At 42.7% G+C, this 24035-nt stretch overlaps 1 protein-coding gene across 1 annotated transcript in view; it reads right to left on the bottom strand.

Annotated features, from left to right (window-relative positions):
- Positions 1-24035, bottom strand: part of UNC80 (unc-80 homolog (C. elegans)) — a gene marked incomplete at both ends in the record, with an annotated part of 89852 nt that overhangs the window by 33806 nt on the left and 32011 nt on the right. The window contains 6 exon segments of the mRNA XM_010155744.1: positions 2270-2444; positions 5946-6070; positions 8435-8570; positions 12586-12798; positions 18701-18873; positions 23568-23667. Of these exon segments, the coding sequence (XP_010154046.1) occupies positions 2270-2444; positions 5946-6070; positions 8435-8570; positions 12586-12798; positions 18701-18873; positions 23568-23667 (922 nt within the window).

The following is a 24035-nucleotide window of genomic DNA, read 5'->3' as shown; positions in this document are numbered from 1 at the left end:
TTGTGACCGCATTTCATGAAGTCTGCAGAACCCCTTTTTAGCACCCAAATAGTACATATAATCCTCTGAGAACCTGCATCTATCTAGCTTCAGTGCCTGTATTTCAGACCTACCTGGAGCAGATTCTATACAGTAAACTTGTAGCTTTTGGATAGCTGTTAAGCCACGCCTGGGGTGAGCAATGAAAGCAAAGGTTTTAACACTCAGGAAAAAATAAAAGGAAACAGATTAGTACTCATCAAAGAGGTTGAGATAAAGAAACCTGTCACTGCAGGTGAGAAAAATTTAGTTACATTCACACAACAACATTTTCTTATCTAGAAGAGTGTAGAATTACAAAAGATGCCTCTGCATCTGTTAATGTTAATCTGGATCCCCACAAGAATATGCTGTGGCCAGAGGAAAGAATAATTATAGTAATCTTAAAGTGTAACATTTAATTATAGTAATCTTAAAGTGTAACATTATCTTGCATTTATTTAGCTTCCAAAATACTGCAAATATGTTTTTGCTAGGGTGTATTAGGTTTCAGCCTTCCTACCCTAATCACTTTCCCCATCTCTAAAATGTAGTAGAGCAGCTTTAGTAAAGGAATATTACATGGCACCTTAGGGAAAAGGGAGGATGGGAAAAAAAAAATCCACTGAAACTGGAAAAAAAAAAATCCACTGAAACTGCAGGGAAAATGTTAAGACAGTCGTGGATACAGAAAGTTAGTACTATCTTTGCAAAAATAACTCAATTCTGCATTATGCCCACAGCACAGTAACACATGAAGGAAACCTAAGTCAGCATTGTCTCCAAGAAAAACAGGATAGTTAGAGACAGCACCAGCATTTTCCAGCAGGACCGTGTGTAGGCATTCTCCCACCCAGGTAATATCCCAGTGTATGGGATTGCTGCTTGAGAGTCTGAAAAGTGGTTCCAAGTATTTGTCATAACTATCTTGAAAACACCCCAAACCAACCAACCAACCAAAAAAACCCCAAGCTTTTCCTCATCTAAATAGTTAGAGACATCTTATCCCACTGATCTTAGCCTACTGGGCAGACCACAAGGCTGTGTGCTCCTCTGGGCTGACAATATGCCGAGGGTACAAAAACCGAGGTTCAGCGTGAATTTATCCCGCTCACCTTTCTCAGGTGGATACCTAGCTGTCTTCACTGGAGTAGCTGTCCCACCTGACACACAATTTTGGAGGCAGTTTTACAGCATGGAAGTCTTGGAAACAGTTCTAATATTTTCTCCAGTAATTGTGGCAGGCTCACAGCTGAAGGCAATGCAAACTTTATCCAAATCCCCTCTGAAGTCAATAAAAGCTCCTCTGAATCATTAATACACGTTACAGTTCCTATAGGATAACCAGCCACAGACTCCATCCTTTTCATGCAATCATCCAACATTTATGCTTTTCAAACAATCAGCAAAATTATCATTCACACATCTGCACCTTTATATGGCTATTATGAGACAGAATTTAAAACAGTTCTAGAAAACTTGTTAAAGGGAGAATCATTTACAGGTAACTGGCATTTTAGCCTCTAATTGCAAATACGCACGATGACTGTATATTGTATTGCAACACTTGTACCATCAGATAGTATGTGAGTTTTGCATGAGATGGCTCAAAAATGGAAACAATCTGCTGTTCTCAGCAAACACAGTGAGCTTGAGGTTTGCTTGTACAGTATACAGTAGGTCGGTAACGTTAATCTGCTAGCCATCAAAAGCCACATAGGCGTGTGTTTTTCATGTGGTAGCAAAGAATTCAAGAGATCAAGTGATCAACCACTAATTCTGTGAGATGCCATGACTTCCAAACCAGTACAGATTTTCACAGAAAGATCCCAATCTTCCCTCCTATCTGGTTTTCTCAAAATGAAAAAATTGCAATCAAAATAAAAAATAAAAATAATAATAAAAAAACCAAACAAGAACGCTTTTGAACTTTATTTTTAAAGGGAATCAAATAGTGATGCTTCTCTCAGCATCCCACTGAGAGGCAGCTTGATATGAGGCATCCTCCTTTTTAGAAATCTTGCAGTGCTCTCATTCGGTTTCAGTCATAGCAGTGCTTTATAAAATTTAACGTCTTTGCTTCTCACATTTGTTATATTGAACCCTGAAGGCCAGAAGCGTCTCAGAAATGATTCAAAGCCACGTGACTCCATGGCCGCCTGCTTTTTAACACAGTCTATGCAAATGAACATAAAATCAAGCGCCACTTCACAAGCCCTGAGAATACAAAAGCCTTATGGTGTTGACAAACCTTTTTTCTCCTCGAAGCCAGCCTCAGATTTGAGGGTGTGGCTGCTGCTGTGCAGGGAATCCTTTGAATCTTCATTCTCATCCAAAACCCCAGCAAAGCTGATCTTTCTTTCATACCTGTGCCGGTCCATCTCAGGGTCCAGACGCAGCCTGCAGCTCTCCAGGTCCTGTAGTGGAACGTAGACCACAGAGATGTACAAGTATTATGAGCCCCCAGTGCTTTTCATAGAATCATGGAATGGTTTGGGTTGGAAGGGACCTTAAAAACCGTCCAGTTCCAAGGTCCAACCCCCCTGCCATGGGCAGGGACACCTTGCACTAGACCAGGTTGCTCCAAGCCTCATCCAGCCTGGCCTTGAACACTTCCAGGGATGGGTCATCCACAGCTTCTCTGGGCAACCTGTTCCAGTGCCTCCCCACCCTCTCTGGGAAAAACTTCCTGATATCCAATCTAAACCTCCCCACTTTCAATTTAAACCCGTTACCCCTTGTCCTGTCACTACAGGCCCTTGTTAAAAGTCCCCCCCCAGCTTCCTTGTAGCCCCCCCAGGCACTGGAAGGTGCTATAAGGTCTCCCCGGAGCCTTCTCTTCTCCAGGCTGAACACCCCCAACTCTCCCAGCCTGTCCCCATGGCAGAGGGGCTCCAGCCCTTGGAGCATCTCCGTGGCCTCCTTTGGACTCACTCCAGCTGGAGCAGTTGCAGTTTTCACTGCAACCATATAAGCTTCAGGAAGAACTGCTTCAGATGGGAATTTATTTCTATGACACAGTTGTCCACCCACCCTGGTACCTTCTAATCCAACTACTCTTCACGCTGAGCCAGACTGTAAACTCTGCCAGGATGAAAGAGTTGGCAGCTGTTAACGCAGATTTCTGGTTAACACTGTGGTGTTAATTGGCACCCTACCCCCTGGGTTCTTTAAGAACATCATTTATGCCCTTTGACCAGGATGTCATCAGCTGAGACTCACCCCCCCCACCAAGATGTAACTAGCTGAAATCTAAGATGACACTAAAGTCTTTGCTGTGTGTCAATGGCTGATGAATGTGAATGATAACATCACTGCTGTTATCCAAAATAGTTATTCCAGATAAAATTCTGTAGAATCAGGAGATCTATACTGGAATTTGCACACAAAACTCCTATAGGATATACTGGGAGCTACTTGGGTAGTGACAAAGTCTAAGACTTGGTTTGGAAAAGGTAAAAGTTTTCTCAAACATATGTTCTAGACTGAGCTGTGCTGAACTGGGTTACCTGATACTGGCCTATCCCACAACAGCTGAAGGTCCAAAACCATTTCCATCTCCAGGGAATTTTATCTTAAATGATTGTCAGAAAAGCTAACCGTTGATTAGCATAAGGGAAATATTTTGACTCAATAACAGAACCTGGAATATAAAAAGTTCGGTGCCTAAAGTAATGGTTTGTATTATCTCTACCAGTGAAAACTTCCATGTTAATAGTTGAACATGTATCTAACAGAGTTTAGGATGTGAAACAAAGGCTAAAGCAGTTCAGGATAAAAGTCTGATCAAATCTGACTGAATTACATAAATGAACAAGCATAAGTTGAGTCACGATAGCAGTATAGGTATCTTCCTAGGGCACGGTCCAAGTTATGCCTCCTGGAGTGTTTAAACACGTTACCCCTCCCAGCTGATGGTCAACATGCTTACATTGGAAACTGCTGCCCACACAAATTAATTGACAGAATGAAATACACCCTTCTAGTACACAGTTAATCTGACTCTATCTAACGTCAGCAACTGTCTAAGCTAAATGGCAAGTTCCCACTCTCTGGCTCTACGGTGGGAGCAATAGGCCCCAAGAAAATGTATTCAACATTCCCAGGCATTTGCAAAGTGAGGTTGTGTATACTCTCTCAGCTTCACCAAAAGGCTGTGGCTGAAACATCAGTCAGGACTACCTGCCTGACTACTACGCCTCAAACACAGGCGTGGGTGCTTATGCCCTCAGCCTGGCAAGTCTGGATGGACTGTGGGCAGTTAAACTGCTTCACCACAACTAGTTCAGTTAAAAATACTTCAGTTCTTCAACGCTGCCAGCTCCGTGCTCTTATCTGTGGAACAGGTATGCTTGCAAACACCAACAGAAGTGAGAGCTGCTCTACTGGAATTTTAGCTTTATGAACCGTAACATTAGGTACTTGATTCTTTTGGAAAGGAAGCATCAATTCATAAATACAGAGACTTAATATTTTAATCTGGAGCGTTGTTGACTCTTTTTTCCCCCCATATGAAGTTAAAAGAACTCTGTGACCATTTTGTCTAGGAGGCTCATGCATAACATAACCTTTAGGTTTCTTCTGCCTATGCATCACAGAATAATTCCTCTTCCTTCTCTACCACACACAAGCCTGAAAAGCGATTAATCAGCTGCATTTTTATCTAGCACAAAAGCACAAATTTCTGTTGACCTTCGTTACTCAACTTGTTCTTAGTTTCAAGCCTAACTACTTCAACTGAGGTGAATTCTAAACCCTGGTATTATCCTGTTTTTGGATGCAGTCATTTATTATGCAGTAAAAATATCAACAAAGTGTTTAGGAAGACTCCTGCTGCATTTATTTCTGTTTTTTAAAATTGCCCTCCTTGCATGCCTGGGGGCTGAGTCACTTCATCATAGGTCATCTACAGCCTTTGAAACCAATTTCAAAACCTAATTATAATGATGCCCACCCAAATCTGCCTTTCAAGCATAATGGTCATCAGCAAAATTTGATCTGTCATTAACAAAACTCAAAATAGCAGGGCTAAATCCTTTGTGTTGACTCAGAAAGTTAATTTCTCATTCGTTCTTTATAATTTTTATCCTGATTTCCTGAAGAAATTAGGCTTAAAAGATGCTGCTACTTATCAGCCATTCAATTCACATCTCATTCCGTGCTAATGACCTCTGAAACTGATGGTCACCTTCCGCCCAATTTGAAAAAATGTGATAACTGAGTGTCTGTGTGTTTTGTGAAACAACAGGCTGAAGGCAATGTTAAACCACATTATTAGATGTAAGAAAATCCCCACAAGAATGAGCTGCTGGAAAACAGATTTCATGGGTTCTGCTATTCCCAAAATTAGTTGTCACCTAATCTATCGTTCAGATTATTATTCGTGCCAGGATTTGCCTGTGTGTCTCAGTCTCGTGGAAATTTATTTCTTTCCTTGCCTCCTTGTTCCTTCCTTTCTTCCTTTGGTGCCTTCAATTCTGTTGTCTAAAATCAACCAGGTCAAAAGTCTGTAACATTGAAGCTACAGGAAACTTTGTGTAAACCATCCTCTTCCCTTTCTCCTAACTGCCCTGATCAGTTTTCTGTCAACTGGCCCTCTTAACCAGCTGGTAGCGCGTGAGCTGTCACCTCCTGCAGTCCATCTCACACAGTTCTCAGATCCACACACGCCCCCTCTCCCCACCCACAGTTTCTCAATCCAACTGCTGTCTTCTTCTCTATTTTGAAACTTTCTTTAACTTCCAGTACACATTGTGCTTCCACAGGTTTATCTTCCTAATCACCCCATTTGATGTGCCCTGACCATTTTCTATTCACCAGACCACAGCATCAGCTATCTACTGGAGTTATTACCCGACCCTACCGCTCCTCAGCCGGGCACAGAGCCCACTGGCTTCGGCAGGCATGGCTCCCTCTCCGGCGTGGGTTTCCGTGCGTGGCCTGGGCAGTTAGGGAAAGGTCTCTCGAAGGAAAGTGGTTATCTCCAGGAGAAGCTGACAGGCTGCCATTTTCAGTGCAAAAGGACAACAACATTTGGTAGGATTCACAGTGCCTAGGAGAAAACATTTCTACGGTGAGCAAGGCGATGGTACAAACTCTGGGACCAAGAGGTGATGGACATCTTCACACATGGTGCACAATGCAAGCTGCACTAAGAAAGAGGAAAACCCAGACTTCTATCCATGCTACTTCTCCTACGCTAAAAGGAGCACAGTCAAATATCAATCCATGTATTTACAGCACGTGCAATAGTACTAACACACTATAGTGTACTGTGCTATATATTACTGTATATTATGGTGAACTGTCTGCTAAACTGACAGGATCTTACAGCATTTCGTATACGCCTCATTTCAACTAAATACAGGTTAAGTAGATACCCTTTTCCCCTTTACAGTGTTGCATTCAGCCAAATCTTCCGCAGTTCTAGAAAAAAACCGCTCTAAAATAATTCTCAGAAGTTCTTAAAATACAGGGACTTCAGACTAGCCAGCAAAGTGGTACTGTGCCTCTCATTAATTTCTATCATAACCGGAAAAGATTAGCAAAATACTTGAGGTTTTTTCTCAACCGAGTCTAAACAATCAGCTTCAAAAACACTCCGCTTTGTAACCCATCTAATGCCGTTTAAAGTTTGAAAAGTATGAAGGATCCTTTAGTGCTTGATCAGTTTGAAAAATACCATACAGGGTAATGGACAGCAATGAAAGTAACTAAAAAAGAATTCGTGACAATAACTAAACACACCAATTTTTTTAAATAATGCCTGGTATTACCATCTGTTTACATTTCTGTTTTCATTTGATTTCCCTCCTGTATGACCTAATTACTTTTTGCACAGAAACAGACCAAAGCAAACGAGTGAGAGGACGCTGCTGGGATCAGATAAAACCAGATTCATTCTGTGGTGCTTGCTGATTCCTCTGTACACATTACCAGTTACAAATTATGGACCTTGTAACGACTAAAATAAACTGAACTATCAAATACAGATGAGATGCACAGTGTAATGGAGTATTCAACCGCATGCTTTATGCTCCTCAGTCTACTCCCTACAGTACAGAGGGCAGCTTTTGAAAAATCTGCCTTCAGGAAGAATCCAGACTGGTTATTTTCAGACCTTTGGCTTTCAGGAGAGTACCTGAGCTTTTACATGGCTTTCTAGACCAGAACCTGTTCTCCCTGCTTGCCTTGGACCACCCTTTCAAAGCAGCTCCACATCCCCTTATCAGTGGCTGAACAGGGACAAGAAAGCCTGTTCTGTCACATGGTGATGGGCAGGTAACTGCTCTTCACCTTTCAGAAGTCATTCATGGTGCAGGAGAGGGCAAATTCTGTATGCACTCTCCTGCTTTGCATATATCTCTTAAAGGGCCAGTAAATATCCAGAACAGCCACCCCCACTGACGTAGCTGCTATCGCTGGCACACCGCAGAGCAGCACATGTGAAAGTCTAGCTTAGGGCTAATAACGCCTCTTGAGACCATTTCCCACAAGTGCCATTTCACTGCTCCCACCTACTCCTCTCTATTCCGAAGTTGGCCTTTATGCAGTGATAAGAACAAACCCAGAACCACAGAAAAAGAAACCAGAAGATACGTAAACAGTGCTAGCACACTACATCCAATGGCAAACAACAGCACATGTACACGGGAACCAGTACAGTACAGCACACACATACATACAGATGGTGTCTGGAGGGGACAGAATGTTTGTTACCACCTTCACCTACAACAGTATGTGTTTTGACTTAATTTATTCTGTTTCACAGGGTCTGTTATAATTTGCATGCCTATCTAGACATTGAGAATCAGCGATCTGCCACCCCCCACCCACCCTTACGTACACACAGGCACAAATGTCTGTGTTTTAGTCATCTTGTTATACAGATTTTTAATGAAACTTTTTATATCATTGTGCTGTATTTCTGCCTGAGAATGAGGCAAATACACTGAAGCTGAGATTTAAAAGCCTTTGGTAGTGCTGTGCCAATTCACATCAGGTGGGGAGATGACTCTTCAGTGTTAAGAAACTGAAAAGCAGCTGACCTTACACAAATGTTTTGGCAGCAATAACTGGGAAGAATGGGAGTCTGAACCACTTTTGGCACCCAGGTGACACTGAGACTCAAGAAATAAATTATTACCCTGCTTATAATTGCAGTTGCCAGTATGCAGGAATTGCAACACCCTGCCTGGTTTCCCCCCCTTTTCCTTCACAGTCTATCATTGCTGCTACCCATCTGTCATGCTGTACATCCAGGCACAGAAAGAACAGGGGAGGAAGCTGGAGTGAAGGTGAGGGACTGGGAAATACAGCTGGGTGGCAAGAGGATGAAAAGAGAAGAAAAATTAAGTGCTCCTAAAGCAGAGGTTCTTACAAGCGGGGGTTCTTGTAGTAAAGGGAGTCTCCTTACTGTCATCTAAAAAGTCTTCTTCCTCATCCTCCTTTCTCAGGCGCCTCTTGGTCTCCTCATCATAAATGAGGCCCAGCAGGTTGGCAGGGCTCTCACTCTCAGCGTGGCACAGCTCGTTGAGGCGGACACCGATTGCCTGCAGATAGGGAGAGAGAGAAAGCACAAGGAGGTGAGAATTTCAGCCCAACTCACCGGTGGTCAAGGGCTCTGCCCCGTGCAGGCTGTGGAGATGTTCCAGCCAGAACAAAATGTCCTGGTTTTACTTGTATTGTCTGCAAAATGCAGTAAAGTAGAGAAAGGGGTGATAGAAGATTAACTGCTTCCAAAACTAGAATTTATTTCCCCCTTCTTTCAACCAAAATTTGCAAACAGCATCAAATATGAGGAGGAAAAATTTTTGAAGATTTGGTTAAATAACAAAATCTCCAAACCAGCACATGATGGGCAGGAGGAGATTAGGTCGTTACTTTGTATTAATCTCTTCCCCTTTTCTTTCTCCCCTTGATATATATGTGCCAGATTTTTGCGAAGTCTGAGAATACTGAGAATGTGTATCCTCTGTTTAAGAAATTATTCCATGACTTAGGAATCCCGCAACAGTCCCTGTTTCCTCCACAAAACTGTTGAATGCCCATGGGAAAGCCTGTTTTCCATCCTTAAGGCAGAGACTACCTGATGCTCTTTCCAAAAATGAGCTGACAGTATGCATACAAAAACAGGGAAGGTGCATGGGTAATGGTGTAGAGGGGATCCATGCAGAGAACATAGGCAGGTTGCTAATCAATACCGTTCCATTCTCGGGAAAGGCATTGATAACCTATTCGTGGCTGCTTGCCAGCATCATTATCAGCATGTAAACAGTAGTACTGTTAGCAAAGCTACAGATAAGGCTGTGTTAGCAAGACGAATGCTTTCCTGCTAAGACACTGCAGAGCTCTTAAGGATTTTCCTCATTTTTCTTTGCTGTAGGTAGGTGAAGAGAACACAGACAAGCATGTAAAACTTCATCCTGTGATATCAGTTTGAGAGCGAGGAAATGTATTTAGTTACAGTTTTCAACAGCACTTGCTATTTGGCCTCCCTGATTTTGGGGTACTTTCAGAGAAAGATACTAAAGAGGATTTCTGAATCTTCTACGAGTGAGAACTGATGCTCATGTCAGCACTATACAGTTTTTCTGTCTCGGCTGAAGTGATGCTGAAATACAAAAACCGACAATTATTACAGCTCTTCTTCCATGCTAGCAAACAGTGCCTGTGAAACCCAGCAACACTGAAGAGGGTAGACTGCTACACAGAGAGAATAAGGTAGGATTTTCGTGGTTTGCAAGCTGATATAAACAGTTGCCAGTCACAGCTGTGAGCCTGCACTTTGCCAAATAAACTACATCTTTTTCCTCTTTCATATTTCAGACATTTAAAGGAAGATGTGTTCTGCATGCCTCTCCACAAAGCAGTAATTTATCACGTATTATTTATGTCGTGTTGTCCACCCTGATATTAAAGCAGTCATACATAATCCCACTGCAGCATAACTAATGAGCACTGAATTCCTAATGTGTATCATCTGCATGAATTATCCTTGATTTTCCTAGCAAACAGAGAGCATGCCACACTTTAAAAGAAAATTACTCTTAACAGAAGCCACCAAAGGAAGTGACAGACTAACCCTATCAGAGTAGATTTCACACTGTGTTATTTAAGAAGACAGCGTAACAAGTGAGATTGCCATGATTCAGTAGGCTCATCACTAGTACAGGCACTCCAAATCCCACCTCATGTGGAAAGGCCTTACCACTGCTCTTCGCTGATGGCTATTAGGGAGGCTGAATTATAGGAGCTGGGTAGGGAAAACAGGCTTTTGAATTTACATTCATTTTTTAATGAATTTACATTCATTCTTGGTCTCACTAAACTTTGACAACAGCACTGTAATATCACAATTAGTGAGTAATCACAGATAAGCAAAGATCCATAATTAGCACAAATTTCCAGCTTTATTTACTGCAAGGAAAAAAAAAAAAACCACAGAACAAGGCTTCAGTGCATTCAGAGACCGATAGATTCTTTTCTCTGTGTCCCAGAATCCTCTTTCCAGAGCAGCAGCCCCGCCGCCACCAAGCAGCAAGGATGGTGTGCTGTGGCGTTGGCAAGGTTCTGGTAGCGTGAAGGTAGAGACGGGCTGCGTGATGTACACAGCTTCTTGGTTCTGGAGCTGCTTAGGAGCTACGTGAGTGCACAATACTGCCCGTGGTGAAAAGGGCAGGTTAACACACAGAAATGGCAGCACGTTCTGCAGCAGGTGTCTGTACTACAGCAACAGAAAGCTGCTGTTGCTCCTCATGGTTCAGCCTATCTGGTTGCAATCTGGTCAAAGCCAACAAAATCTGAGGAGCACAGTTTCCAGCTCGTTTTTCCTACAAGCTTGGCTGTTGGCTGCCACTTAGGTGGCTTGCAGCCACCTTCAGCTGAAACAGCTTCTGGGAGGTAAAAGTAGTAGCAGAGGACCGTCCTTGTCCAGCATTCAACATAAAGGACATAGAGGAACTGTGCCTGCTGGGTGCAGACTGATCCTGGAGTGTGAGTTTTAGCGAGGTTAGTGATGCTGTGGGTAACTAGAGCATCCTCGCCTTCAGTGAGAACAAATGGAAACATTAATGGATGACAGGACACCTTGCAGTAAAAAGAAAAGAAATTGGCACTGTAAAGACTATTCTCCAAACCTTCTCTTGCCTTACAGTAAAGTGAAAGTAATGCTTTTCCCTTCTGGGACGTTCCTGAGCAGCTAGCAAACACATGCTATTCCTAGCATGGAGAATGCATCCAGATAAGCCTTATGATGCCATTGAAGTTACCATTGAACAAGAATGATGCTGAGTTGCTTGGCATCAGATTTCCCTGTCTCCGTTCTTGTGACCTTGCATCATATGGTGGCACTTTAACATTTCTAAAAGAAAACCTTCCTGTAATTTTCCAGCTATTTTCGTTTCTAAAAGTGGCAGCTGAGGGGGAATCTAACTGGCTTCTAATGGTTACTGACTTGCTTCCTGCCCTTTTGTCAGATTCTGGAAAAAAGGAATGTCTAGAGGCACAGGGTCTACAACCAGATGGATAGTCCTGACTGTCAGCAGTGAATGCAAAAACACGAGGACCAGGTAGTCGTATGGTCTCAGCTCGGAAGGAGTCCTCAGGGCATTAGGCTAAGCTGGTGACCTCCTGGAATATAGGATTCACACTATGTACTTTTGGAAGGAACTTCGGTGTCTGTGCTGATAGTCACACCTGTGTTTGAGACAGAGTAGGGTGCCCAGGAAGCATTCCCTGAATTAGCTTGAGAAATGGAAGGAGGAGAGCTGCCAAGAGACAATGTTTATTGGCTTGGGTGCTGAGACCCACGCTAGGTTCTCCCCCTGGGCTGTGTTTTGCAGTGGGAATGTACTGACATGGTCAGCATCAGTTTTTTTTACAATGTGCTCCACTGAGAAGCATGTGTTGGTTTAACCTAGGAGAATACGGGTCAGCAAGGCTGTTTTGGCATGGATTATGTAAGGACCCCAGGACTGCAGAATACATGGGTTTCAAATTCCCCTAAGCCTCGGAATTTATGTCTTTTGGTTTGGGTTGTTTGTTTGGGTTCTTTCTGGATCATGATGCTCACTGTAAAAATCTGTGGTTTTGTGAAAAGACATGAGAAGCACAAAACCCGCTTCCAGAAAGACATATGTAACAGGTACCACAGAGCTCAAAGGAACTCCTCCTACTATTTTAGCTGTGTGAAATGACTTGCGGTAAGCACCACATCTTCAACAGGTGTACCCTGTGGTGGGCTTCCAAAGAAACTGCAAATGGCACTGACAGGGCAATTGCCTAGTTCATTGTTGTAAGAGATTACAATCAAATACAACTTGAAGGAGCCAAGCTCAAACAAACAGAGACAGTTTTTTAGATACCATGTAGTAGCCCCGTAGAATTCCTTGCCAAAGAATGATGAGTGCTAACAGTTTGCAAGTGTGCAAAGAGAGAATGAACAAGTGCATCAAAGAGAAATTCATTACTAAATATCCCCATTTAACTGGAATTCTGCATAGGATCCAATTACCTGTACATTTTGGAATATTTTTTAATGTAAGTAGAAGAGAAGCAAACACTTACATCTCCCCACTGGTAGAAGAGCTTAGCTGCATTCCACTGCAGCTTCTGGTTCCTCTTGTTGCCCACGATAGGAGAACGCCCACGGGACAGGCCTTTCTTAGTAATGTTCACATGGTGGCCCTTCATCCACTCGGGCCAGTTGCCACGATTGCAGCGGTGAACGAAGCGTGCGCACTCGAGGAACAGGGCTGCTCTCGCCACTACAGGAGCTTCCTGAAATGTTAGCAGAAAAACCACTAAATCGTCACACAAATACATTGGGAGAACTCTCTGAACTTTAGAGGATTTTGCACTTTAATCAAGTACTTCGCAAGTTGGCCATGAAGTCACACAGGCTGAGCAATGTTTCCGCCAGAGTCTGAAACCAGGGTCTCTGCCTTGAGTCACAACTCTTGAGCTAATAAACCTCAGGCTTATAGAGGCTGGCCAGTTATGCTGACTCCAACCACTAGAGGGGCAGAAAGAGCCACGTTATAAACTTAAAAACATCGGTAATCCTTTCTTTTCAGAAACCATGTAACTGCCAAAAAGCAGAAGCATGCATCTGACACTGGAGGAATGAGTCAAGTTTTCAGCTTCGCTAGTGAGGCTGCAAATACTGCAAGTGCAAATGGCAGCATGGCATTTCTCATGGGAAGTCCTGCTTGTGCATCTTGAAGCTGGAAGCATGAATGGAGGCTTGCTGAAACTAGGAAGAGTGCAATTTTGCACTTACAACAAGCAGATATGGAGAGTGGCATCCATAAGCAAACAAAATTTCACTGGCCGAACCTCAACGGCCTTAGCAAGCATCAGACGATTTAGTACTGAAACGTAACATCAGGCAGCTGGGTTTTGAAGTGATGGCTTTGACTATATTCCAGGGGAAAATCCACCTGTCCCCAGCTTGGAAGAGCACTTTTCTTTAATGGGAGAAATGATATGGGGTCTATTTGAGTTTGTATTAAATGGCCCAGCAGGTTCCACGTTAGATCGATAAAGAGTGCTTCTGAATCTCTCAAACACAAGGTTGCTGAAAAAATGGACACTGTAATTTGTTTCCTAAAGGGTAGCTTAGACTCAGGATGGAGCTTTCTTCCCAGCAGTCTACAGCTCTACAAAAATAGCATCTTTACAGACATGGAAAGTTAATAAAAGCAAATGGGTCGCCTCGTTTCCATTTAATTTCACCCCTCTCTTCCTCCAGTTTTCACAAGTAAAAACTGTGGCCAGCAGGTTGTAAAACTAATAATACAACAGTGTCCACAGTTCACAAGCTGGCTTTGAACAGAGCACAGAGGTGTATTCCACACGTTTAGATGCTGACAGCTTTAATGACACAATTTAAACAGATCAGTATCTACTTATAAGGGGAAGTTCCTCATCTGTGGTCCATAAACAACAGACAGGCCTTAAGACCATGGAAGATGGTCTGCAGTCGGTCCATGGAACATTATTAAATAGTGCACCCAACAGGGCTTTAATTAAAAGTGGAAAGCAAGAAATTTTGGATCAATGCTCCAAAAGTTTGGGAATTGATTTAAGAAATTCTGTACTGCAACTAAACTTACAGCCAGAAATTACCACCAACAGGACTGAAAAAAAGTCAGGCCTTTTAGGGGACTGGCAAAAAGAAAGGAAGTATTAGGTTTTGTCACCATTAATGAGAAAAAAAAAAAAGTTAATTGCTTCCTGACACAACATCCTGGTGCAGCTTTTTGCTCATATTTTATTCAGATGTTGGAAGAAAGTAGCAACCTTTTAACAGTTGTCTTGAATAAAGTGAACATTAAAGCTGGCCCAATATTGTGACAAGGAAGGCAGAAACCTGAAGCCAGACCACTCATTGACAACCACAAACAAAGCTAATATTTAGCACCTGGAAAAACTGTGACAAATTACTTGTTGCTCACATGCAATATCAAACACTCAATAGGTGACGATTTTATTCTTTCCTTCTCACAGAGTAAAACCTTAACTAGACCCAGGGGGATGTACACGAAAAGATGAAGCCCCAGCCTTATTCTCCTCCTGTTCCAGTTCATCCATTGGCAAACTCACAACCTCTTAATATCTAGAGATCTTGTAAAGATACGCAGTGTAAACATTATGGAAGCACTCAACTGCTGTAACTAAACTAGGATATGTAGGATGGGGGGTGCAGGGGACGAAGGGTATTTCCTGGAGCAGGAATTCCAAATTAAAAATCACATAAAAGTCTTCCTGCGCAGAGGAGGAATTTCTGAACATCATGGGGCACAAGCTCATTGTGGTTGCTTACCTGAGCTCAGAGAAACCTGAAGCAGCAGCAAGAGAAAGATGAAGATGTGACAGAATGGACAGGGATGGATTCACACCACAGAGAAACACATCACAAATGGAGAGAAATGAATCAGGCAGGCGATGCACAGCTGAAAAGAACACAAGTTACCATGGTCACTGTCAAAACTTAACACAGCAGCAATACTCTCACAAGCCTGCCCGTGAGTGTGAAACTGTTCACAGGTCCACTTTTAACATCAGACCTACTTTATCTCTTTGCCGCTTAAGAATTGTTCTTGTACTGTATAAATTGACATGATTAAGAATCTACCATTTTCTTCACAAAATTTCTAGTACTCCCACTGGAGATTTTCAACAGATACACTGATTTGTATTAATAACAGCAAAAGCCATGTTCTGGGTGGCAGGGAGAAAATGCAGATGGAATTGGAATTTTACAGCATCACATTACTGTTCAAGTACAGCTGATTCTGCAGTGTTTTATGACTGCAGAGCGTTTAGGTCCAGTTTTGTTTTCAAGGGCAATGAATTTTATACAACTAATAAACCGGTGGTAATATTCTTGTGCCCTTTCTTGCATTCTGCAAGGCACTTGGATCAAAAACTCATTTCCAATGGTCTCTTCAAGGAAAACAAAAATAACGAAATAGCAACAACCTACTTTTAGCGTAAATAAAGTACTGCCAAAAGATGCTGACTGGATAGTTCTGCTTTGTCTACCTACATGATAAGTCTGGCATGAGAAGTACCTTAGCAGGCATGCGAGGACAGGTGGTGAGTAAATTATTAACCAAAGTCTAAGAGAATTGCTTCAAAAATGTTAGTTTAAATCTCTCTGACTATATCTAAAACCAGCCAAGTACAATCCACGACACAGCTCTTTGTTTCTATTCCTAGTCACCTATTCTGGAGACCTGGTTGGTGCAATCTTTGATTTCCTTCCAGGTCATATGCCCTCCTATGGACATATTTCTATGGAAACAGGGATATGGGAACAAGAGGGCTTGCCTAAAACCCTCGGTGAACTGGAGTCGGGATACTGGCAAGTATTCTTGCAGGTTAGACTTTGCTTCTGCCCTCCCCATACTTGGTAGGTCCTCTCAAACACAACCCTGCCATGAAGCAGTGCCATTATGGCACTTCAACAAGGATAAGAGCTCACACATCTCCATGGTGAGGTGTAACGGGGATAGGTGACACTGCTAAACAGATAGCATCATCACCTGCATCATTTACACTAATTAGGTAACAACTTTAGACAGTGCTAGACAGCAGTTTACTGGAATCCTCTGCAGAAACTTGACCACAGACCAAAATATCACATTACTTGCCTTTCAACCTCCAAAGTTTCTTAAAAAGGGAAAGAAAATCAATTCTATTATTGCCGAGTCTGGATTTAAGCTGGTGACATAAGGATGAAACTGCCTGCAACATGTTATCGTCACTGAATGTTTGCAAAACCACAAATTGATTGCAGTTTTATGATAGTCAGTCAAAGATAGACGCTGCTTCTGCGAAAATATTTTAACTACTTAAGTTTCTGAACCTAAGACAACACTCAATTTAATATATAAATAAATCATTACCTCCATAAGGATGCAGCCTTTGTTTCATTGTTCTAATTTCACTAAATCACTCTGACAAACCTGTATAAGCATCCTGGCTGATCAAACATCTTGAAGTCAGTACAAGAATGGAATTTCGAAAATCTGCATGAAAAAGCACGCTGAAAAAGTTTATGACAGAAATGAAACTGGAGCTGTTTGCCTTTCATTTTTTAAAGGTTGCCATAGCAACTAGGCTGGATAAAATGACTTAAGAAGCTTTAAATTTGCATCGAACCTGATTCAAACTTTACTTCAAAAGCCTGAAAACAGGAGTTTAAAACCCAGGATGTTTTCTGTTTGGGTGTGCTCTATTGACATAACATGTGGGAATTTTCCGTAACAGCATACACTGCCATTAAGCAACACAGTGAGATGACAAGCTCTCATCTTTTGAAACCTGCCATGCATGTGACTTCTTAACTTCCATGTATCTCCAATACTTTGTAGAGAAAAATGCCAGCAGAGCAGGTTCTTGTGAGGAGTCTCCCAAGCCTGTAATTAGAACAAGGCTTCTTTCATCTTTAGCTTCAGACCTTCTAGAAATTCTGATACCAAAGCCTTCTGCATCTTTCAGCGTGAAGGAAGCAGAGTCAAACTCGATTTTGCAAAAACCAGCTCTGCAGACACCTTCAAACAGTTCACTCTGACCCGTAGTCTCCAGTTGACTTGACACACGGGCTCAGAGTAGGCTGGCCTGTGGCTAAGGCATGTGGCAAATTTTAAAAATATGACAGACATTTAGAGGCAGTAGGGACATAATTGCCAGACCCCTGTTTTATCGTCTGATTTATGAGCACAGAGAGTAGCACATCTCCAGGAGGATGTCAATTAGTGACATACCTGACAGCAACGAGCTCCTCCCTGCCCACGCACCCAGCATTCCGTGTAAGTTTAGAGCTCGCGACGGGGCAGCAGCCTTGGGGATTGAAGCTGTCTTTGTGCAGCACACCATCAGGAGCGACTATCACCTCAGGCCACCTTTTGAGCTCTCTACAACTGGTAGGAGCCACTTCTGACTGTGAGAGCATGCGACAGGCATCCCTATCAGAAACTGCTTCCACAGCTTCCAGCCAGAGGGCCAACAGTCTCCAACAGGAAGAGTGAGAACTAGTGAAGAAAACACCTGTCTACTGGAAGATGGACCAGTCCAAACAGAAAAGCCAGAAGTGAACTGAGAGCAACAGCAACTTTGGTCAATATTAGTGCAGACTTGCTTGAATCTGAGGCCGAAGGATGCAAGGTTAAGACACAAAGGCATGGTGCACAGAGTGTATCATCCGTATGGAGCAGACAAGGGAGCACAGCTCAGGGCACAGCACTAGCAGAATAGGAGACTCCATGAGCTTGGCATCTCCAGCAGCGAGCAAAAAAACTGAGTATGAGCACAAATGGCATGGCAGTCAAAGAGGAAGAGTTGGGGAGCGGGAAGACAAAGGGATAGAGAGGATGTGGATGCTCTGAGAGCAGTGGCTTTCAATCTTTTTCAGTGTGCAGATATCCAAACAGTTGTGGAAGGAGGTGGAAGAGCACTGTGCAGAGAAGTTACTAGTAATTGACTGGCTTTCCATAGCTGCCTTCGTCACGTAAGCACCTCACAGTCCCACTGGCCCATGAAGCACAGGCTGAAGGCCACTGCTTTAGAAATGGAAGGGACTGTTAAAAAACCAGCAAGGAAGAGAAGGAGGGAAGTACAGAAGAGACACTTGGTGTCAGGATGGAGGGACTGAATTGTGTCACTTCTGTGATTTGCATCTGCAAATTAGTAATGTCTGCATTTAAAAGCATGCACACTCTGACATTTGAAGTTTTTTCCAGTGACTGGCTCTGGTGACTAATAGTTCAGCGTTGCCTGATATATTTATAACTCTGTCAGAACTCCTGAGTGGGATTACTGTGCCTCTCCAGGTAGTTATCCAGCCTTCAATCCTGATTCCGTAGGTTATTACTGACAACAGGGGCAGAAGCAGAATGGCTGTTGAGGAATTGGAGATCTGACAATAAAAGAACTGTACTGGCAATAATCGAGTTATGGGGAGCCATGTAATAAAAAAAGATCCACTTTGACGGCATACTCATCCATTCACAGATGCTAAAACTCCACCTGATAACAGCACCACCCATTGCACTGCTGTGATGATTTACCTGCTGTCCGTGCGGGCATGAACAGCATTAGGGAACGACAACGGACCGCCACATATGCACACGCTCTCACTCGGCAGGTAAAAACACACCCACGCACGACTTACAAGATCTAAGGCTGCTGCCAAAATGGAAGCATCAGGGATAGTGCCTGGTTCACAGCAGTTGAGGAGAAACTGAAAGCGCTTCATGCCTTGGCGGATCGCTCCCAGGTTCACAACGTTCTTGGATTTTCCTCCTTCAGGGTTGGAGGTCAAGTGATCGTCAAAGCTATGGCAACCTGAAGAGGTAGAAAGTACAGCAGGGGATGCAGGGAGGGGTAGGGAGGAGGGAACACAGTCTCTCACCAATAAAAAAAGTGGCACAAAACCCCTGATTTTGTGGTCTAAAGCCCTTCCTCACCTTCATGTGCTACCGTGAGGCTAACAGGGACATTTTTGCAATATTCCTAACTTCCATGAAATAGGTGTACAGCAAGCCAGATTCTGGTCTTGGTCATACTGATGTCTGCCCAAAACTATTCCCCTCACTCAGTGTGGAAGCCCATGATCTGCTCCAACATAGATGAACCAGAATATGGCCCTTCCTCCCCACCTCTTTAACACAGAACACCACGCTTACTGTCCGTTTTTTTCTCCTCTTGTCTTACTACTCTATTGCCTCTAAGTTTACCTTAAAGTGGAGCATGCATAAACCTTATTCCTCGCATATCAACTTAGTAATATATCATCAACTAGGACAGAAAAGTCATCAGCAAATATTGGAAATGTTCTATGTGGGAATCAAGTGCGGTCCTTTTCTTAGGCATACATGTTCTGCAACTACCAGAACCCCCAAAGCGAGACTGGACTCAACTCCTAGGTATCATCATCATTCCAACCTCTCTCCCTTGAAATGTCTTGCACTCTTTGGGATGCAAAGGTCCCTAATAAGAGTTCCTTTTGAAAATGAAGCTAGCACCCCCCTTCCAGGGCTTCTTTCAAGCATGATTTTAAACTCCATGTGACGAGTTCCCATGATAAATCAGCTAATCCCATTGCCAATTGGCATGAACTCTTTTGAATGCAGAAGATCATTACGCAGTTGGTACCCAGAGTCGAGAGGGCGGTAGAAAGACACAGATGAGAAATCAGGAAAGTTGTTTCAAGGCCAAGATGGCTGGTCAAAACAAGAATAGTCAGCTTCTGGGCTTTTTGTCTTTAACCATTAAACTCTCCCTGTTTACATGTGAAAGTACAAATGTTACGAATGTTTACCAAATACTGAAGGATAGAGCACTGAAGAACACTGAGTGGAGGATTCAAGATTGGCTCTAAATATGGATTTGAAAGACAAGAGGCAAAATGTCAGCTTGACAGGACTTTGTGACTTCTCTTTCCTCAGGAAAGAAGAATAGCTGAAAATTCAAAGTCCCTTTGAGATTGCACTCCCCAGGATTACTTGGAAAGCACTTATGTACCACAAACAATAGTCACAACAGAGAATGACAGAGTAGATCTTCACTTTTCCCCTGAAGACAGAGTGATATCAAAAACCAAGAGACTTCTTTACAACATCTGTGGCTTTTCTCTCTCCAGTGAAGCTGTGCATAGTTTTCCAGTAAACAAAATGTTCCTATGTTGGGAAATAATTCATAAAAATGGACAAACAATTAAAGTGGAAAGAACAGATAGAACACTTACATAAATGAGCAGGCACAAATACCTTTTTATTCTAATTCCTCCTGTTTCCTTATAGCCTGTAGCATGCTCTCTGAGCTTTCCTGCTATGGCTGTTGTAAGACTAACCCATCTGAGGGACAAACAAATGTTTACTATTCAAGGCCCTGTTGGGGCTGTGCCTGTATGAGATAAAGAACAGAAACTTGCCTTTCTGATAGAGAAAGGCATACCTAAGGCATCTCCCTCACCCCCACTATAAAGATCTAGCAGGGGCTTTGTCCACCTGGGCTCAGTGGTACTACCTAGAGCCTGTCTATCATGACAGCCCTTTGCAGTCCCAGCCTTGCACTCCGTCGAAACTTTGCAAGAGGATCCTTCAGAAGCAGCTGATGACTGTCCTCCACTACACCTATCCTGGAGTAGCCTTGCAGGGGAGCTCGCTCTGACTTAACGTGACCCAGCCCTGCAGAAAATCTCACCCAGGGAGCGCAGACCATTTTCCAACATAGGAGGACACTGGATGCCCAAGCTCCCACCTCCACGGTTGCTTCCTGGTTGCTCCGAGATCACCCCTCGGAGCAAGCATGTGCTGTAGTTCACCTGGGCTGTATGCCTTGAACACCTTGGCAACTCCTACGGCCACTCACAATGTCTTCAGCCCAAAGGAATGTTAAGGGTCTCATGTAAACGTACTGTAACTCACTTCTGTATATATGCTGGGTTCTTAGTACAGGTAAAAAGATCATTAAAATAAACATTTTGTTATGCATGAATGTGCATATATTGATGTGTATATATATGTATACATATGCACACATACAGATACACACACACACGTATGTTTACATACATATCCAACACAGAATTTCCAGCGGTCTAGATGATATATCACAATGAAGATTACAATTCCTAAATGATGTGATAAGTTATTCTAGATTTTTTTTTTTAACTGTAATTTATTTCTCCTCTCTCCGTTTTCTTTTAAATTTGGTCTGCTACGTTTAAAAAACCCAAAAACACAAGAGGAAACACCACATGGAAAAAGCATGAGCAAAGTAATGGCACAACATCATGAATGACAAGAATGGGAAGACAGAAATAGGTTCCAAAACGATGTGTTAGGGTCAGAACTTGAGGGATTTCATAGTATGCCCATCCACCTTCAACAGGCTTTTACTCTCTTCTCCATAAGCACATCAAGCCTGCTGATCTTTATGGAAGATGGAGAAGCACTGGAAATTTGAAGGCCCTCTGTAACATTGCTGTCCTACTGTGTTTTAAGCTGCCCCACACTGAAAAGGCCTCACCTCAATTTCACTACACACACAGAAGTACATACGCACACAGGCACGTGCAACTGCTCTGCTGGTTCTTGCTAATGGCTTTCACTGCATGCCAGAGATCCTTGTGAGCATGGTGCTACAACTCCCTTAGCCAAAGTCACTCTTTGCTTTATAAACTTTAAATACCCTCCCTTTGCTTCAGGTAGTGATCAGGCAACAGTGCAATCCCGTCAGCATCTCTGGACAATTTGCCTGTTTCTCATACTGACATGGAAGGGTCTCTGTCTCTAACTCATCACATCCCTTTTAACATAAAAGATGTTTCAAGTTCCCTTCACTAATTAGATAAATTCTGACGTTACTCACCGAAGGCTGAAGTACAGACAACACTTCCAACGTTCAGAAAGCCAATACTAATGTGTCATCAGAGTTTTGTATAGGCATAAGACATGCCACACATGCTGCACTAGGATTTTGATACTCACAGGGCTGAGGCTAAATCTGTGCCATAAAATCAAGAATAGGAGTCAAACTCACAGTGGCATAAAAATCAGCATTAGCAAGATGAAAAAAAAGATTTCCTACAAGAAAATATGAAGGGCGTCTCACACGGGCACTGCTGTAGAAACAGCTGTGGCAGTGTATAAAGATCTCACTGCCCCTCAGCTGTGTGTTCCCAGTAAGAGCTGGGAGAAAATACAGTGGAAGTATTCTTTCACACCTACTTCAGCACAAAGTAGTGGATGGAGAAAACAATGCAGTTCCATTGTGGGGGTATGCACCTTCAGCTACCAAGCTACAATATGATTCTGGGCCTTCTCCTCCTAAAGGAATGACACTTTTTGCCTAGGGGCTAGTTGAAAACCACCACCAGTGTTTCTGCAGTGGTAGAATGACAACCAGTTCAGGCTGACAAGATACGGTCACACTTTGGTGGCATCGCTTGCCTGAACAATGCCTCATGTGCATCACACTGCAAGTCTGGGACAGATGATGGTGAAGTACACACGATGCAGCGTCAAAGTTAATGTCAGAAAATAAAAAACGCAATGACAGAGAATGCCACATACTATAAAGCTACAGAAATCATGGTGAAAAAGAAAAATCTACTCCTTTTTGTGTGTTTTTGGGAGTCGGGTTGGGTTTTCTTGAAAAAACAGTAACAACTTCAAGATACAACGTTTTCTCCCTGACAACAAGGATGAGCTCTGAGCTGAGGACAAGAGCACGTGAACGACTGCATGACATTTTAAAAGAGAATATATCATAACCTTGTATTATTCATAAAGGCACTTTTCAAACATTGCTGATTTTGAAAATGCATTGCAATTAAATAGACTTTCGTGGAAAGGAAAGGTAGTGTTGTTATTATTACGTTGTGTGCTAAGAAAAAGGGAGAGCAACCCTAACGAATGGTATGCAGACACTAGACATGCAAACACAGAAGAAAAGAGATAATTATAACAAGGTTTGTGCAGGGTTTTCCATTTAATCAGTGTTGATCTTTGCTAAAGCTGTCAAATGGTCACAAATCGGGGGGAAAATAAAAACAACAAAAAAACTGATGAAACGCCCATTGTTATATTTGGCAATGAAAGATTTACACCCCTAATTTTGAACTGTATAAGTGCTTTGAAGCAAGCATTAATTTTTCAAGTGTGTTGATCAAATTCAATTTGATTTAAAAAGCCCAAATGTTGTATTTGCAAAATTCATTTGGATGGTCTTGATTTTTTTTTTTTTAAATGGACTTTACTAGAGGTTTTTTTTCTAATCAAACAAAAGAAAGAAGGAAGGGAAAGAAAACAGTTACAAAGACTAAAAAGTTGGATAAGGCTAGAATGGATACAAAAAGTATGGAGAAAGCAGGAAAAAAGGGAAAAGGGTAAAATACAGAAAGAAAGAGATTAAAAAAAAAGGAAAAATATAAAAAAGAAAGAAAAAAGGAGACGAGAACCCTGATTTCTAACCATCTTTTTCTTCTGTGTGATGAAGCTTGGATGGGTGTCTTCGGCAGGTGCGCCATTTACCAAGACGCTTGAAGAAATTCTCCTCTTCGTCTCGCCCGTTGTCCAGGCCACCTCCTGGCCCCCCGCCTTCTGACAGCTTCACCGCGCTGGTGAACTTCACCTGTGCAAAGACAGAGGGTCAGGTCACGCCACGCCGCGCCGCTACCTCTTGGTCTCCCTTGCTTAGGCATGAAGCATCAACAGAAGGGATCACCATAGCAACACAAGTGGGTCTGCACAGATTTACGTAAGCTGAAGCACTTCAGTTTTTAAGCTTTCTGCTTAAAGGGTTTGTCTTTTGGTTGTAAAGGCACAAAGAAGGAAGAAGTGCGGCCAACAACTAAGCCTTGAGTGTGCTGGCAGAGCCTGCATTTCTCTCTCAGTGTACCAAGGCAGACTGACACGTACAGTGTAGGTTTAACCTAGTCTTCGCTGCGAGACACTGTGCATGATAGCTGCAAGTCCAGTATCAAAGTCCCATGGCACTCT

Source organism: Eurypyga helias, unplaced genomic scaffold (assembly GCF_000690775.1).
Source record: "Eurypyga helias isolate BGI_N326 unplaced genomic scaffold, ASM69077v1 scaffold16967, whole genome shotgun sequence".
Taxonomy (NCBI): domain Eukaryota; kingdom Metazoa; phylum Chordata; class Aves; order Eurypygiformes; family Eurypygidae; genus Eurypyga; species Eurypyga helias.
This window is presented reverse-complemented; position numbering and strand designations above follow the sequence as displayed.